At 38.1% G+C, this 16,802-nt stretch overlaps 1 protein-coding gene across 1 annotated transcript in view; it reads right to left on the minus strand.

Annotated features, from left to right (window-relative positions):
* Positions 1–823: 823 nt before the first annotated feature.
* Positions 824–16,802, minus strand: part of LOC306861656 (uncharacterized protein) — a 72,509-nt gene continuing 56,530 nt past the window's right edge. Inside the window, exons 2-3 of the mRNA XM_079404057.1 lie at positions 10,950–11,053; positions 824–2,946 (exon numbers count right to left, since the gene is read on the minus strand). Coding sequence (XP_079260183.1) covers positions 1,964–2,946; positions 10,950–11,034 — 1,068 coding nt within the window. The 5' untranslated portion in view covers positions 11,035–11,053 and the 3' untranslated portion in view covers positions 824–1,963. The remainder of the gene's footprint in view (positions 2,947–10,949; positions 11,054–16,802) is intronic.

A 16,802-nucleotide genomic window follows, 5' to 3' on the forward strand; every position in this document is an offset into this window, starting at 1 on the left:
GGCTAAACAGGTGAACACAAGTTCATCATTGAACACCAGTCCAGAAAACTGTTTGGAGACACAAAAACTGTGGCAAAGTTTAACTGAGGACAGTGAGACCAAAGTGATGGATCATCAATTCATCACTTTTATCAACAAGGGCCTGTTCGATATTACTACTGCTCCACAAAACAAAAGCCAAAAAAAAAAAAAGTGTTTAAAGTCTATTCTGCAGAGGGACTGACAAATCCTAGAATGGAGAGCGCAGAGTGGAGGACAAAGCTGAAAAGAAGAGGAAACTCTTGGACCCTCAACCTCAGGGAAGAATGTGCCGTTTCTGTCGCACAGAGCTAAAGCAAGGCCCAAACAGCAAACATATTCACACAGGATTTCCAGGAGTGGCAGGAAAATACATTTACTGCACAGCTAAAGTCCTCGACTTATACAAAGACAGAGGCATGACAAAGGAAATGACATGGAAGGAATTTCAAGCCTCATCATTCTATGGCATGGAAAAGGAGAGGTGGGCAGCAGAGAGAAAGAAATAGAAATTCTGAACTTGTATGTGTACACTTGATACATTTCAAATTTTAATCAATTATTTTCATGTTGCACCATTCTGTTGCTCCATCCATTCCTTTCGATTACATACACATTTTAATCAGTCGTTGCTTTTTTATGTTCTTCACATCCTGTCCTTAACATAACATCCATTCTAGCACATAAGATCTAAATGGAGCATTTTCTGGTAAATTGCAACTGTTTGTAAAGTGTGTATTGCTTAATCTAATTGATTTTATTTCCTCCTATACATATATCTAGTATCATAGATCTTGTTCATTTTGTGTGTGTGTGTGTGTACGATCTGTATATCAGAACTGATAGTTATTACTCATAAGCTTGTTTTTAGTCCCTATTGTTCAACTTCAGTCCAGCCCCATCCCATTGCTTTGCAGCAGCTATAATTTCCTTAGTTGTACTTTGTTTTAGCACTCTCTAAATTCCACTGAAGGCATATGTTTGAGTTGATTTAATTTTTTTGCAGTGTAACATTATACTGATATTACATACTATAATTTGGGCCTTCCTCTATTTAATTCTCTATAAAAAAAAAAATATATATATACACATTTCAGACTGAACTGATGTAGATTTGAACCTGTCTCTTGTGAAATTTTGAATAACTAGTGCAGCATTTCAGTACCATGGACTGGGGAAAGTATAATTCAGTACCAAGGACAGCGAGCAAAAAAATGCGGCAATTTGATTGGCTGTCAGTGAATTACAACTATCCGTGGCTTTTTATACTACTTATTTATTACTAAGTTTGAGTTCAATTTAAATGCCTCTTATTTACTTTTCAAAAGCCATTTAATATAACCATTCATGTTTTTAATATAACTGTGGAATGTTATACTACTATTATTTTACAGTTTATTTTAATATTAATAATTTATTCATAATACTTTGCTTTGTAATCCAAAAAGGCAAGACACAAATTTAAAACACTGTAATGTAGTTACATTTTATAATTTTGTTTTATAAAAAGCACAAAGCTGTGAAATAATGGTTTAGACCATTAATAGTAAATAAAAAAATAAATGCATGAAAAAATCTGATTGGCTGTGACATAATTTCCGCTCTTTGGCCAGCTGTTGAAATGCTTCAATCTGATTGGCTGTCAGTGTATTACAACTATCCGCGGCTGGCCGCAGCATCAGATCTGAAAGTGCTGGATCTGAACATGATCTACTTACTATGATGTATTTTTGTATGTTTGTGTAGATTAGATGATTGATTGAAATGCTGCCCACATGCAGTGCAATGATACGGTTTCTCTCCAGTGTGAATCATCTCATGTGTTTTCAGACTTGTTGAATGACTGAATCTCTTGTCACAGTGTGAACACTTGTAAGGTTTTTCTCCGGTGTGGATCCTCTCATGCAGTTTTAAACAGTATGCTGTGGTAAAAGTCTTTTCACACTCAAAGCACATGTACTCTCTCACACCGGTATGTATTTTCTGATGGTTTTTCAAACTTTGTAGTAATAAAAAAACTCTTTCCACATAAATAACATGAATGTGGCTTCTCCTTTGTATGAACTTTCAGATGTGTCCTCAGGTTTGTAGCCCACAAAAATGTTTTGCCGCATTGATCACATGAGTATGGTTTCTCTCCAGTGTGGATGTTCATATGATCCTTAAGGCTTGATGTTAGTGAGAATCTCTTCCCGCACTGATCACAAGCGAACGGTTTCTCTCCAGTATGAATTCTCATGTGACGCTCAAGACCACATTTGCTTGTGAAACTCTTCCCGCACTGATCACAAGTGAACGGTTTCTCTCCAGTATGAACTCTCATGTGAACGTCAAAACTATATTTGCATTTCAAACTCTTCCCGCACTGATCACAAGTGAACGGTTTCTCTCCAGTATGAACTCTCATGTGAAGCTCAAGATGAGGTTTGCGTGAGAAACTCTTTCCACACTGATCACAAGTGAATGATTTCTTTCCAGTATGAACTCTCATGTGACGCTCAAGATGATATTTGCGCGAGAACCTCTTTCCACACTGATCACAAGTGAATGATTTCTCTCCAGTATGAACTCTCATGTGACGCTCAAGATGATATTTGCGTGAGAAACTCTTTCCACACTGATCACAAGTGAATGGTTTTTCTCCAGTATGAACTCTCATGTGACGCTTAAGATAAGGTTTGTGTGTGAAACTCTTTCCACACTGATCACAAGTGAATGGTTTCTCTCCAGTATGAACTCTCATGTGACGCTTAAGATAAGGTTTGCATGTGAAACTCTTTCCACACTGAGTGCAGGTGAAATATTTATTGTCCCTTCTTTTCTTTAAATCTTTCTGTTTGGGTTTTGCTCCACTTTTGATTTTTGATACATGATTTTTATCCTCAACTTCACTCAATTCCTCTTTATCCTCCTTGTCTTCAATAAACTCTGAAATAAAAGTAAAACAGTGAATTTTCAGTAACTTGTTAAAAAACACAAGTGAAAGAGCATAAGAAATTGAAAGGACATTAAAAACAAACCCTGATATAACAGCAGAAAGTAGACAATTGCATTTTTGATGCAATTTCATAAATTACACTTCCCTGAAACCTTCCATGAATGAGGTACACTGATCTTCAAATTATTAGTTTTAAAATATTATAGGCACAAATCTCATGTTTCTATAGGGAGAATTATTAAATACACTATATTGCCAGAAGTATTCGCTCACCCATCCAAATAATTGAATTCAGGTGTTCCATCACTTCCATGGCCACAGGTGAATAAAATGAAGCACCTAGGCATGCAGACTGCTTCTACAAACATTTTTGAAAGAATGGGCCGCTCTCAGGAGCTCAGTGAATTCCAGCGTGGTACTGTGATAGGATGCCACCTGTGCAACAAGTCCAGTCGTGAAATTTCCTCGCTACTAAATATTCCACAGTCAACTGTCAGTGGTATTATAACAAAGTGGAAGCAATTGGGAATGACAGCAACTCAGCCACGAAGTGGTAGGCCACGTAAAATGACAGTCTGTCAGCGGATGCTGAGGCACATAGTGTGCAGAGGTCGCAAACGTTTTGCTACAGACCTCCAAAGTTCATGTGGCCTTCAGATTAGCACAAGAACAGTGCATATAGAGCTTCATGGAATGGGTTTCCATGGCCGAGCTGCTGCATCCAAGCCATACATCAAGTGCAATGCAAAGAGTCGTATGCAGTGATGTAAAGCAGTGGTTCTCAAACTGGCAGCCATTAGATGGCGCGAGGGGGGCCGCAAAGAAATTCTAGAATATTAAATTATTTTTAAAAATGATTTTACCTGTATGTAAGTTAGGATTGTCCTATGTGAACTATGATGTATTTAAAAAAATACATATTTTTTTAAATAATATCAATTATACACAGCACACTACGCTGAAACATCACCAAACCGTTGACGTACTAGTGAACACAACGACATGAACACGCTAATAAATGCTAAGACTATTTAAAATGAAAAAAAAGTTTTTAAATAGAGGATGCAGTGTCTCAGCTGAGAAGGTAAAAACAGAAGAGCCCAGCATGAAAAAAACGAAACTGCGTAAATTTGACGACTCGTACATAAAATATGGCTTTATAGAATATAGTGACGGCAGACCACAGTGCACACTGTGCTTGAAGATTTTATCCATTGAAGCACTGAAACCATATAAACTCAACCGACATCTCACAACAATTCATCCGGAGCATGCAAATAAAATTAAGGATTTTTTTCTGAGAAAGAAAGAAGAATACATCAAGCAAAAGGTACGACTGACTAACATCACGACAATACCTGAGAAAGCACAGCAAGCATCGTATCTTGCAGCCTGCGAATAGCCAAATGTAAAAAGCCTCATGCAGACAGGGAGGAATTAATACTTCCAGCAGCATTGGATATGTGCCGAGTGATGGTCGGGGAGGAGGCCGTGAATAAGATTAAATCCATACCGCTGTCCAACGATACAGTAAGCAGGTGGATCAAAGACATCTCTTTTGATGTAAAATCTCAACTGACTGAAAGATTACGATCATGTGAGCAGTTTGCGCTTCAGCTTGATGAATGCACTGACGTTAGTAGTGCTGCGCAGGTATTAGTGTACGTTCGATATTTATGGGACAGTATAATTATGGAAGATGTTTTATTTTCAAAAGAACTCGAGGGGAGAGCCACAGGTGAGGAAATTTTCAAAATGTTGGACACTTTTATGGTAGAAGAAAATCTGAGCTGGGAAAAATGCATGTCTGTTTGCACTGATGGTGCGGCAGCAATGACTGGGCACAGGAGTGGAGTTGTCACCCGAATTCAAGCCATAAATCCAAAGATCGCAGCCACTCACTGTATGCTTCATCGTCAAGCACTTGCATCAAAGTTAATGGCACTCGATCTGCATGATGTGTTGGAAGTAGTAGTAGCGGCTGTCAACTTCGTGAAGTCAAGACTGCTGAAGTCACGTCTCTTCGCAAAACTATGCACAGAGATAGGAGCAGGTCATGATCGGCTACTGTTCCATTCAGAGGTGCGGTGGCTCTCACGTGGAAAGGTTTTAGAGCGAGTGTTTGAACTCAGACGTGAGCTTCATGATTTTTTGAAAGAACATAAACCTGATCTAGAACTGTTTAGAACTGTACAACTGTCAACAGTGAATGGCAAGACTAGCCTAGCTTGCAGACATTTTCAGTAGTCTCAATGGACTGAATCTGTCCATTCAGGGATGTTATTCCACAATACTGGAGGCAAGTGACAAAATAAATGCATTCAGGAGAAAAATTTACCTGTGGGTACGTAAACTACAAACAGGCATCACTGACATGTTTCCAATTTTTGGATACAAACTGCATGGCAGTGGACTTCATGCTCAACACGATTACCAGTCACCTCACCTCACTGAATGAACATTTCAGTCGCTTCTTCACAGACATTGACATGGAAAAATATGACTGGGTTCGAGATCCCTTTTCTTGTGATGTGATGACCAGTGGCCTCAGTGGAAAGGCTGAAGATTAACTTTTGGAACTGTCCAGTGATTGTACTCTCAGGATGACATTTAATCAGCAGGGCCCAGCAGAATTTTGGCCCACAGTTGAAAAGGAGTACAAGGAGGTTGCTCTTCAGGCCATGAGAATATTGCTGCCTTTCCCAACAACATACCTTTGTGAGACATCTTTCTCAGACATGATGGCAATAAAGACAAAATACAGGGCATGGCTTAACGTGGATGATGACTTGAGAGTTTGCCTGTCCCCAATAACACCCAGAATTGATAAGCTCTGCAAAGAAAGACAGTCTCACCCTTCCCACTGAGGTAGGTTGTGTGTACTTGAACAGTGGTTACTAAATTGATGTGTCTGCATTGCATGATTTCTTTTATATTGTAAAACTCGTATAATATTGTATGTCTTCTATATTGAAAAACTATTTCTTTAAGTAGAGCAGAATTTTTTTTGTTTCTTGCAGAAAAAAAAGATTGCTGAAAAAACAGATTGCTGTTCAAATTGCAAACCAAACTTGAGCCACTGTCATTTACTACATTAATGGGGGGCCACAAAAGGATTCACCCTACACAAGGGGGCCTCCTCCAGAAAAAGTTTGAGAACCACTGATGTAAAGATTTTATCTCTCTGAATTGGCTATGTAATTAGCATAAAACATATAGTATTTACCTGACTGATAATAAATTGTTACATTTGACCTTATTCTGCTTTGCTCTGTAATTATTGACTCTAGTAGATTGTTGTATTCTTTTTAGCAACATGAGCACCCGAATGAACGAGTAAATATAAAGTCAAGAGTTAACTAGAATAATCAAATATCAGAAGAATACTAATTAGAAATAGACAAATAACCAATTTGCATTTCAACCTAAATACGAGGTCATAATAAAATGGAGTCAGATTAAATCATAAAATGGAGTCAGATTAGAGTGTAATTTAAACTAAAGGATTTAGTTTAAAAAACTAAGAACCAAACACGTACGAAACCATCTGTGATCGCGTGCAGTTGCTGACGCTCGCTAAATCGTGCAATCGCTTTCTTATGTGCGCTGTTTTATCGGTACTGTCGCTTTCAGAGTCGATCGCGTTCAGCAGGGAGGGGAGTGGATGGAAAGTGGGGGGGCACAGTAACTCGTTTGGCGCCGGCCCTGTTCCTATGGGCCGCTATACATAAGCCGTCCACCATATTGCAGCGGTGAACTTTACGTCATTCACCATAGTAATCACTGAATATTATTCAAAATATATATTCGAAAGATGCCACAATCCTGCACAGAGCGGCTCAACGGTTCTGTGCGAACCTACAGTATGGTGAATGACGTCAAAAATACCGTTCCAAGATGGCGGCCTCATCTACGTGCTTGGACCGGTCGAATAGTGCGTCTATACATGTCTATGGAGCAAACAGTGCTGTTTTACCTCAAATACGCACGACTAGAAGGAGCAAAAGCACTCTGTTTTATTATACTGTGGCATAATAAAAGCTCCGCTGCTTTCGAGCCCTGCATCGCGCTCATCGTTCATTAGCAATCACTCCAGCGTCTTCGTTTTGCCTCTACGACTTTCAGCCCCACCCTGCTTCATACTACAGTGACCTTAATAAACCTTTAATACATTAGCTCATCCATGGACATGACTGCATCGGCTGTGGGGATGAAGACAATAACTCCCATGATTCCACACTCAGTCACAGCGTCATCAATCTACACCTTTGTTTCTCTGGGTTTTTTTGAATATGCGGCCCTTAGCGGCGAAAACTTACATATTGTGCCTTTAAGTATATTATATTTTCCTTTTTACAGCTGCAGGCTGAGGAAGATCATGAAACCCTAAAACAGTTAACAGATGTTTTTCAGCTGCAGCAGAAATATAAACTTTTGGGTGAAACTTGTTTACTTATTTTCATACTTTTATTACTTGTGGAAAAACTTGAAACAATTTTAAATAAGCATAAAGAATGGCATTGATTTTTGTACAGTTTATTTTTGTTTAACTTTATTAATAAAAAATAATTAGCATGTTTTTGTGTTTTGCTTTGGTACCGAGAACTGTGGAATTTCACTGGTATTGGTACCGAATACAGACATTATGGTACCATGACAACACTAGTGCCAACATACCAAACTGACCAGCATCAAACTACAGGGTCCAAAAAAGTAGTCATTAGCAAAACAGTGAGAACACAACAAAAGATTGTGATTGTGTTGCTGAATAATAGACAAATGAATCTTAACCAGTGATTGTTCAGTTCCTCTTTTATTCAGATGTTCATGTAATTAACCCTGTTCCTCCCAGTCAAGAAAACAGATTTTTCTCACAATAGTAGCAGCTGATGGGCTTTATGCATTAATGCAAATGTGTTATATGGTGACCGCCACATCACAGAAGTAATAGCTGGACTACAGACGAGTCGTTTTAGACAGCTGTTTTCTGTTTGAGAGTGATGGGTCACTCATGAACAATTTGTTTGTGTCTGTCATGTGACGAATTAAAGATTTGGTAAAGTAATCAAATAAGTTCCTCATAACTTATCTTTGCATTGCAATGATTTTCTTTTTTTATTCCAAAGACAAATGCTATTATTTGTACAGAAACTGTATTTTTACATTCTTAAACCCTCCCCAACCAACCCAGAACAAACTGCCTATAATAAATAATAATAATGATAGTGATAGCAATAATGATAATAGAAATCAAAATAAAACAGAAATAAAATGAGGCAATAGTTAAATAATGATCAAAAGATTCAAAAAGGTCATTGGATACCACAATCAGGTATTATACACTGTCACTTCACTTTAAAGAAGAACATATTACTCTCCAGGTAGTATATTTATGGCAGAGAAATATGATAATAAGGGTTGCCAGACATAAGAGAACTTATGGGAACCTCTAATTGAATATTTAATCTTTTCTAAGTGTAGGTATAACATCAAATCCTGAAGCCAGTTTGATGCTTTAGGTGGATTTGTAGATTTCCAATGTAATAAAATTAGTCTGCGAGCCAATAAGGATGCAAAGGCAATAATGTTTAGTTGTCTCTGAGTCAAATTTGATTCATCGTCTGGAACACCAAATATTGCAAATTTAGCACATGGCTTCAGCTGTACTTCACACACTTTAGAAAGTGTATCAAATACGGCTGACCAATAAGCAGTAAGTGTGGGGCACGTCCAGCACGTGTGAGTCAGGTGTGCTTCACCTGTATGACACCTAACACAGGTCTTGTCAACAGGAGGCAATCCTTGTTCTGCTGAAGTGCATACGATGCAATACTTTAAACTGTATTAAATTCAATCGGGCACAGGAGGTACTACCATTCACTATCAGGAGGGCATTATTCCAAAATACTACTCCGAGCTCTTTCTCCCATCTGCTTCTAATCTGGTCTGTTCCTACACTCTTTAAAGACATAAGAGTTGTATATATTCTTGAAACTAGGCCTTGTAAATGGAGGGGTACTTCTAACAGAGAGTCAGCGGGTGACTTTGAGGGTATGTTTGGAAATGATGAGCTTTGGGAAAAAAAAACTTTTTCACAAACCGCACCCCGGTGGATGTGTTCAGGGACCCTGGCTGTTCAAATATAATGTTTAACTTGAAATAAGATCTTCTCAAGACTGGAATACACTACACGACAGATTTTAAAACACTAGGCATTAGGGATGGGCGATATCTTATCGTTTGCGATATACCGTTGAAAATTCTCCTCACTATAAAAATTTGTCTCCTCACGATAATAACGATAAGTCTAGTTGATGACGTAGTTTTGTGCGCGCCCGATTCACTGTTCACGTGCGGAGTGAACAAGGCACAAGCGCTCCTAAAATGAAAATTAAGCGTAGAACCCTGAGATATATTTCTCATGTATGTGAGGAGCCCCAATTTTAAGTTTTCTTTTTTTATTATTATTATTTTAAGTTGTTTCATTATCAGGAAAAAATGCAAGTGATCTGCGCGAGCACCTCATTGTCATGCATGCGCATTATTTTCCACACAAACACTTGAATATGAATAATAGTCTAGACTCTAGAGCATAGCCTCATAAACTTGTTTTAATAAATCGCTTATGCATTAAATAAAGATACAAAACAGGTTGTTAAATATGCTGAATATATTGTTCAAATATTTATAAAATGTGAAACTGTAGCTAATATTATTCGCAGTCTAGCATTTTTCATCTGCATAACATAGTGAATTATTTTAACATGCAATGATACAAAACCAAAAAAAAAAAAAAAAGTAGACAAATAAGAATGATGTAGCCCACATCTCTTGAGCGTGCACGAGCCGAACACGCAAAATCTTGCTCTCTGCATGAATGCAATGTAGATAGTGACACAAGTTTGTTTGAAACACATAACAAGTTTAAATAAGATAATAATATTAACAATGAACATTATATGACATTTAAAATAGTTTTGGCGCCTGTGCATTTCTGACCCAAACAGCAAAGCAGTCTAAATCTCTGTGATGTTCTCGTTAAATATGCAATTTCTGAGATATTACAATGAATTAATTTCTAAAATGTTATGATATGGAAAGCCTGAAACAGATCACAGCAGTATAGCCATACACAGGCTTTCAGTCATCAGCAACGTGGTAAACATGCGTGCCAGTATGCATATGATTTAATATGAAGCGGGTATGGTTGATAAGAGCAATTAATGGAGATGAGCTGTTGATCATAATTAGCATGGCCATAAGTTGGCTTTGTACAGAAAGTTTCAAGTTAATTGCATTAATAATTACTATATGAAATGAACTGAAGCTTTAAAACATTACGGACGTGACACAGCGCTGAAGCGTCCTGACGTCATAAATCTAGCCCTTATAAATCCAAAAATCATCGCCGTTTAGACCAAGTGAGTGTATTTACTTTTCAGACAGGCCTCCATCTTTCTACAAAATACTTACTGTTGACATAAATTTAAAAATGGACAGTCTTTGATATCTCATTTCAAAATATGAAATGCAGTCGAATGAAAATGTATTTTTACTATAGGTGCACCCCTCATATGTGGTGGATACACAGTGATTTCCTTCAAATTTATATTGAAGCACGTTAATGCAGTAAAATACAGACCTAAACGCACAACTCAAAGAGGGTTTTGTTCTTTTGGTAAAAACTTCATTTTTTCATGGTAAGGTTGACATTTGCATGGAATTATTCATACGTATTATATTTACATTCTAATGATATATATAGTCATTTGTATCGTTATCGCAATAAATACCTGAAATTATCGTGATAAATTTTTTAGGCCATATCGCCCATCCCCGCTAGGCATCGCTTGCAGACTTTGTAAATAGTGAAGAGAAGCACTACTAAATGACTGAGGATCATTCACTACTAGACTTTCACGTCGCTCCAATCACAACAAACTCATGCCAATCATTTTAATAAGAATCAAATGCATTGAGAATGAAAACCAACCAGTTTGTTCGTCCAAATCTTCTTGTTTGAGACTGAATACTTCTTCAATCCTGAAGTCTGCAGTCTCCTCTTTAATAAAGGCCATGTTTCTGTGTTTGTTCACTCTGTCATGATCAAGATGAGAATAATTAACAAAGAATAATTAATGCAAACTAAATCTTGTGCGTCTCAATCAGAGACTAAAAACAAGCAAACAGGCTCAAAACTACAATTTAAATCATCTATATACAAAGTTTCTATTTATTTCAATATGATTTATATTTATTTCATGATAATATATTATATATTTAGTGTAATTGTAAACTTGTTACACGTGTTTGTTGTTGTTTTGAGCAGCAGGCGTCGAGCAGAGAAACAGAGATTCATTTAGAGCCAAGATGGGTTCAGTTTCGTTTTTAAAATCTCAGTTTCTCCTTCATTACTCGCCAGATTCATGTTTACTAAACTAATTCACCATATTTAGGAGACTTTACTGTTAACTTACTCGTTTGAGGATGCGCTTTACTCACACAAGATGACGCTCTTTAATATTAAAGTATTAGGATGTAAACATAAACAATAGTTAATGTATTTTATAGTTCACTGCGGCGTGTAAAGCTTTAATGAATGAAAACAAACCTTTCCTCAGAAAAACAGACGCGGGAGCGCGGCGCAGCCTTATGACGTCACGCCGCCAGGCCAAAATAAAAGTCCTGTCCACAAGAATCAAACTAATTCACACAGAAAACACACGCATTTACAAGTAATAAAATACAGGATTAATTCAAAGAACAGATAGCAGATTTTTCTAAAGCTTCTAGTTTCTCTCTAAATGTAAGTGTGAAGCGCTCACAATTCATACCAACTGCAAAGCATCTCCCTAAAATCCATCTAGACCAGCTCAATTGTGTTTTGGAGCACGCTCAGACCACCCAAATCCAGCTAGACCAGCTCAACTGTGTTTTGGAGCACGCTCAGACCACCCAAATCCAGCTAGACCAGCTCAACTGTGTTTTGGAGCACGCTTAGACCACCCAAATCCAGCTAGACCAGCTCAACTGTGTTTTGGAGCACGCTTAGACCACCCAAATCCTTCTAGACCAGCTCAACTGTGTTTTGGAGCACGCTTAGACCACCCAAATCCATCTAGACCAGCTCAACTGTGTTTTGGAGCACGCTTAGACCACCCAAATCCATCTAGACCAGCTCAACTGTGTTTTGGAGCACGCTTAGACCACCCAAATCCATCTAGACCAGCTCAACTGTGTTTTGGAGCACGCTTAGACCACCCAAATCCATCTAGACCAGCTCAACTGTGTTTTGGAGCACGCTTAGACCACCCAAATCCAGCTTATGCTGGTGGCTGCATTTTTCAATGATAGATTCAATTCAGTTTTTTTCAGGAGCTAGTTATTGATTAACAACAGATTCCAGTTACAATACATGTCCAAAGCCTGTTCTGATTTAAGAAAGGTTACAAACTTATTCTTATTATTGTGGAAAATATATTTTTAAATACTTATGTCAGATGTATTCGTATTATTCCAAGCATATTTTATAATGTATAATCCTATTTATTATTTGATTATATAAATCTCATGTTTAAAAATAGGAAAATAAGAAACCAGAACAAAGCGAAAAGTACCGTTGGGCTCACGTACCCCTCTCATTCAGCACAAATGTAAATGTTTCCATATTCACAATGTGTTTCTAATGTAGCTTTGCTAACGCTGCTGCTAGATTTATTTAAAACAGTCGCAAATATGATCACATCACCCCTATACTGAGGGCCCTCCACTGGCTGCCTATTCAATTTAGAACCGATTTTAAAATTCTCTTATTGGTGCACAAATCTTTACATAACCAAGCCCCTAGCTATCTTTCAGAGCTGTTGCATTTTTATACTCCCACTAGAAGTCTCAGATCCAGTGATCAGAATCTCCTTTTAGTCCCTCTGTCCAGACTTAAACGTAGAGGGGATGGAGCTTTCTCTGTGGTCGGGCCTCGGTTATGGAACAATCTGCCGCCTGAGATTAGAGTGGCATCTTCCCTATCCGTTTTCAAGTCCCTTTTAAAAACACATTTATCCCTTTCTTATGGTCTGGATTATTAGGGGAGACCAGGGACAGTTGTAACACTTTGAATTCCACCAATCAGAAACAACCTACAGTGATGTCACTCACTGTGCTCATGCTCCTTTAGTTTCCCTCCATTTTTGCTAAAAGGGAGCCACATCTGAAACTTCTGGACAGAGTTATATAAAAAAGGATGATTTGAGGTAAAAAAAAAAAAAAAAACTTTTTTTTCTGATGTACTTTTTTGGATGCTGTTATAGGATCAAATGTCTATGAATTCAAACAAGTATTATTAGAATCACTGTTTTGTAAGCTACAAATAGAAATTGCTAACAAGTGTCAAACTAGCAGTCAAGCTAGCTCACATGAGATGAAAACATGGTTGATGATACTTGCCTGTGCAGTGAATGCCTCGGGGAATTCCATCCCACCAATGTTCATCTTCCCCCGGAAAAAAATTTATCCTTCCTTTACCAGCAATGGCCCTCCTGGTTGTATCGGTACAGCAAATGGGTCTGGGTGGATGCAAGGGGAGGACTTTTTGGTCTTCCTCAAGCACTTCCAGTCTCACACCAAGTCCTCACTGGAGTCAAAAGTGCTGGTAATTCTGGACAACCATACCGCCCACCTTTCTGTGGAGGGGATTGATTTTTGCAGGAGCCATGGCATCATCCTCCTCTCATTCCCCCCACACTGTTCCCATAAGCTGCAGCCTTTGGATCGCAGTGTATATGGGCCACTGAAGAGGCTGATATACAACTGCTGTGACAGCTGGATGAAAGGTCATCCAGGAGCCACAGTGACGATTTATGATCTGCCAGGCATTGTGAAGACTGCCCTTCCCCGTGCTGCATCACCGGCAAATATTCAGGCAGGGTTTACATGCACTGGAATTTGGCCTTTTAATAGGAATATTTTCAGTGACAGTGACTTTGCACCATCCCTAGTCACAGACCGCCCACCGCCAGCAGTGACACCAGAGGTTCCATCTTCCTCTACAACTCCATCACCCAATGTGGCAACGGTGGCATCCTCCATGCCACTTAGAGCATCATCCCCTGTCACACCATGTGTGTCCAAGCCTGATCCTGAGCCATCATCCTCTGCTATGGACAACGTTTTCACCTGTGTCCGTCCGTCCACACCCAAAAGCTGGCCCAAGAAAGCAGACGACAAAGGGCAGGAAAAGAAGGGAAACCGCTATCCTTACAGATACTCCCGTGAAAAAAACAGCTGGAGGCTGAGAAAAACAGGTCTGCAGCTAAAAGAAAAATTAATTTTGGCAACAACAAAAAATCCAAACCAAAGAAGCAGAAAATTCCAGACTCATCTGATGAAGAAAATGAAGTCTGCATTGTGTGCTTGGAAAGCTTCTCCAGGCCAAAGGAGGTCTGGCTCCAGTGCTGGTCCTGTAAAGGCTGGGCACACAAGGACTGCACAGACGGAAGGGATTTTTACACTTGCCACAACTGTGACTCAGACTAGGCCTACCGAGCCCCCCCACCCCCCTCTCTCTCTGTTGTTGAGAATGTTTGAGTTCATGTTTAAACTTTTTTGAGGTGTTCTACCCATTAAATAAATTTCTTGTATTATAATTTGACGGTTTCACTTCTTTTTTGTCATGTAGTATGAAAAAAGGTAATCATTCCTTAAAAACATTAAATGAATAGTCACAATAACATGACTGATAAATAATATTTTCCATTTTGAGTATATGATTGATTAATTATGTATATTTTAGACATGTTACAACCGTCCCTGTACACTGCTGATTTGGATCCGGCAATGTTTCATTTACAAATTAAGCACTGAGTTATCCGTATTGAGAATGAGAAGTAACCATAGGAACGGATAGCGTATCCTGCTAATATGGCGGCGCCTTCCTGAAATGCAACACGGAGTGAAAAGATTGTGACGTAACTCCTCATCATAAACAACAAAGTGCAGATGTACATGTGATATCATCAAGCAGTATATACATTAAAAATCAAGTACTTTTCTTTCACTCGAGTAAGATTGAAAAGTAGTACTTCATACTTTTACTGGAGTAATACTTTATTTGACGTATCTGTACTTTTACTCGAGTACTTGACTTGTGTTCTTCATCCACCGCTGCCTTTGAGCTGTTGAATAATACAAATTAAGCAGAATAATAATAAGGGACACTTTTTTTCAGCAAAACTTTTTAGATAATGTTATAGTTGATTAAACATATTTAATAGTTCTCCTTATAGAAACATTTGTGTCTGTTTTAAAAATTATATTTTGAAGATCAATTTACCTCATTCATGAACAGTTTCAGGGAAGTATAATTTATAAAATTGCATCAAAAGGAACAAAATATTTTTTTACCCAAGTTACTGACAAATGACCTGTATTTGCTTTTATTTTAGACTTTATTGAAGAAAGTGAGGAGAATGAAGAATTGAGTGAATTTGAGGAAAAGAATCATGCCAAAATTGGAGAAAAAACTTTGAGTTGCTCTCAAACCAAACGGAAAGATTTAAAGAAAAGAGCCAAGAAATCTTTCACCTGCACTCAGTGTGGAAAGAGTTTCACATGCAAATATAATCTTGATGTTCAGATGAGAGTTCATACTGGAGAAAAACCATTCACTTGTGATCAGTGTGGAAAGAGTTTTGCAGAATCATCAAGCCTTAAGAAACACATGAACTTCCACACTAGAGAGAAACTGTACTCATGTGATCAATGTGGCAAAAAGTTTTTGTGGGCTTCAAACTGGAGGACACACCTGAAAGTTCATACAAAGGAGAAGCCACATTCATGTCATTTGTGTGGAAAGAGTTTTTCACAGCTAGAATATTTGAAAGAACATCAGAAAATACAAAATGCTGTGAAAGAGTACATGTGCATTGAGTGTGAAAAGACTTTAAGCATACTGTTTAAAACGGCATGAGAGGATTCACACTGGAGAGAAACCTTATAAGTGTTCACACTGCAACAAGAGATTCAGTGATTCAGGAGACCTAAAAAGACATGAGAGGATTCACACTGGAGAGAAACCTTGTAAGTGTTCACACTGTGACGAGATTCAGTCAGTCATCAAATCTAAAAACACATGAGAGGATTCACACTGGAGAGAAACCTTATAAGTGTTCACACTGTGACGAGATTCAGTCAGTCATCAAATCTAAAAACACATGAGAGGATTCACACTGGAGAGAAACCTTATAAGTGTTCACACTGCAACAAGAGATTCAGTGATTCAGGAGACCTAAAAAGACATGAGAGGATTCACACTGGAGAGAAACCTTGTAAGTGTTCACACTGTGACGAGATTCAGTCAGTCATCAAATCTAAAAACACATGAGAGGATTCACACTGGAGAGAAACCTTATAAGTGTTCACACTGTGACGAGATTCAGTCAGTCATCAAATCTAAAAACACATGAGAGGATCCACACTGGAGAGAAACCGTATCACTGCACTGCATGAGGGAAGCGTTTTATTCAATCATCTTCTCTACACAGTTATACAGAAAACAATCACAGTAAGTAGATCATCTTCAGATCCAGCAATTTCAGGTCTGATGCTGCGTCCTCAACAAATGTGACAATAACGCATTTGAATGAAGAAACATTATCTCAGTTCCTCAGTGAATAAAGTTCCTCTTCATCTTCAAAACCAGCAGATTCAACTGAGATTCAGATTAACTCAAAGATGGAGTTCCTCCCCAAAAAACTATTTTAAAAGTTTTATTCTTGTATATCATATTGCTTCATGATAGAAATGTCATCGTGCTCTTATGAGTTTCATATTATGTCCATATAATGTTCAA

The sequence above is a fragment of the Barbus barbus genome, assembly GCF_936440315.1.
Source record: "Barbus barbus genome assembly, chromosome: 42".
In the NCBI taxonomy this organism is placed as follows: domain Eukaryota; kingdom Metazoa; phylum Chordata; class Actinopteri; order Cypriniformes; family Cyprinidae; genus Barbus; species Barbus barbus.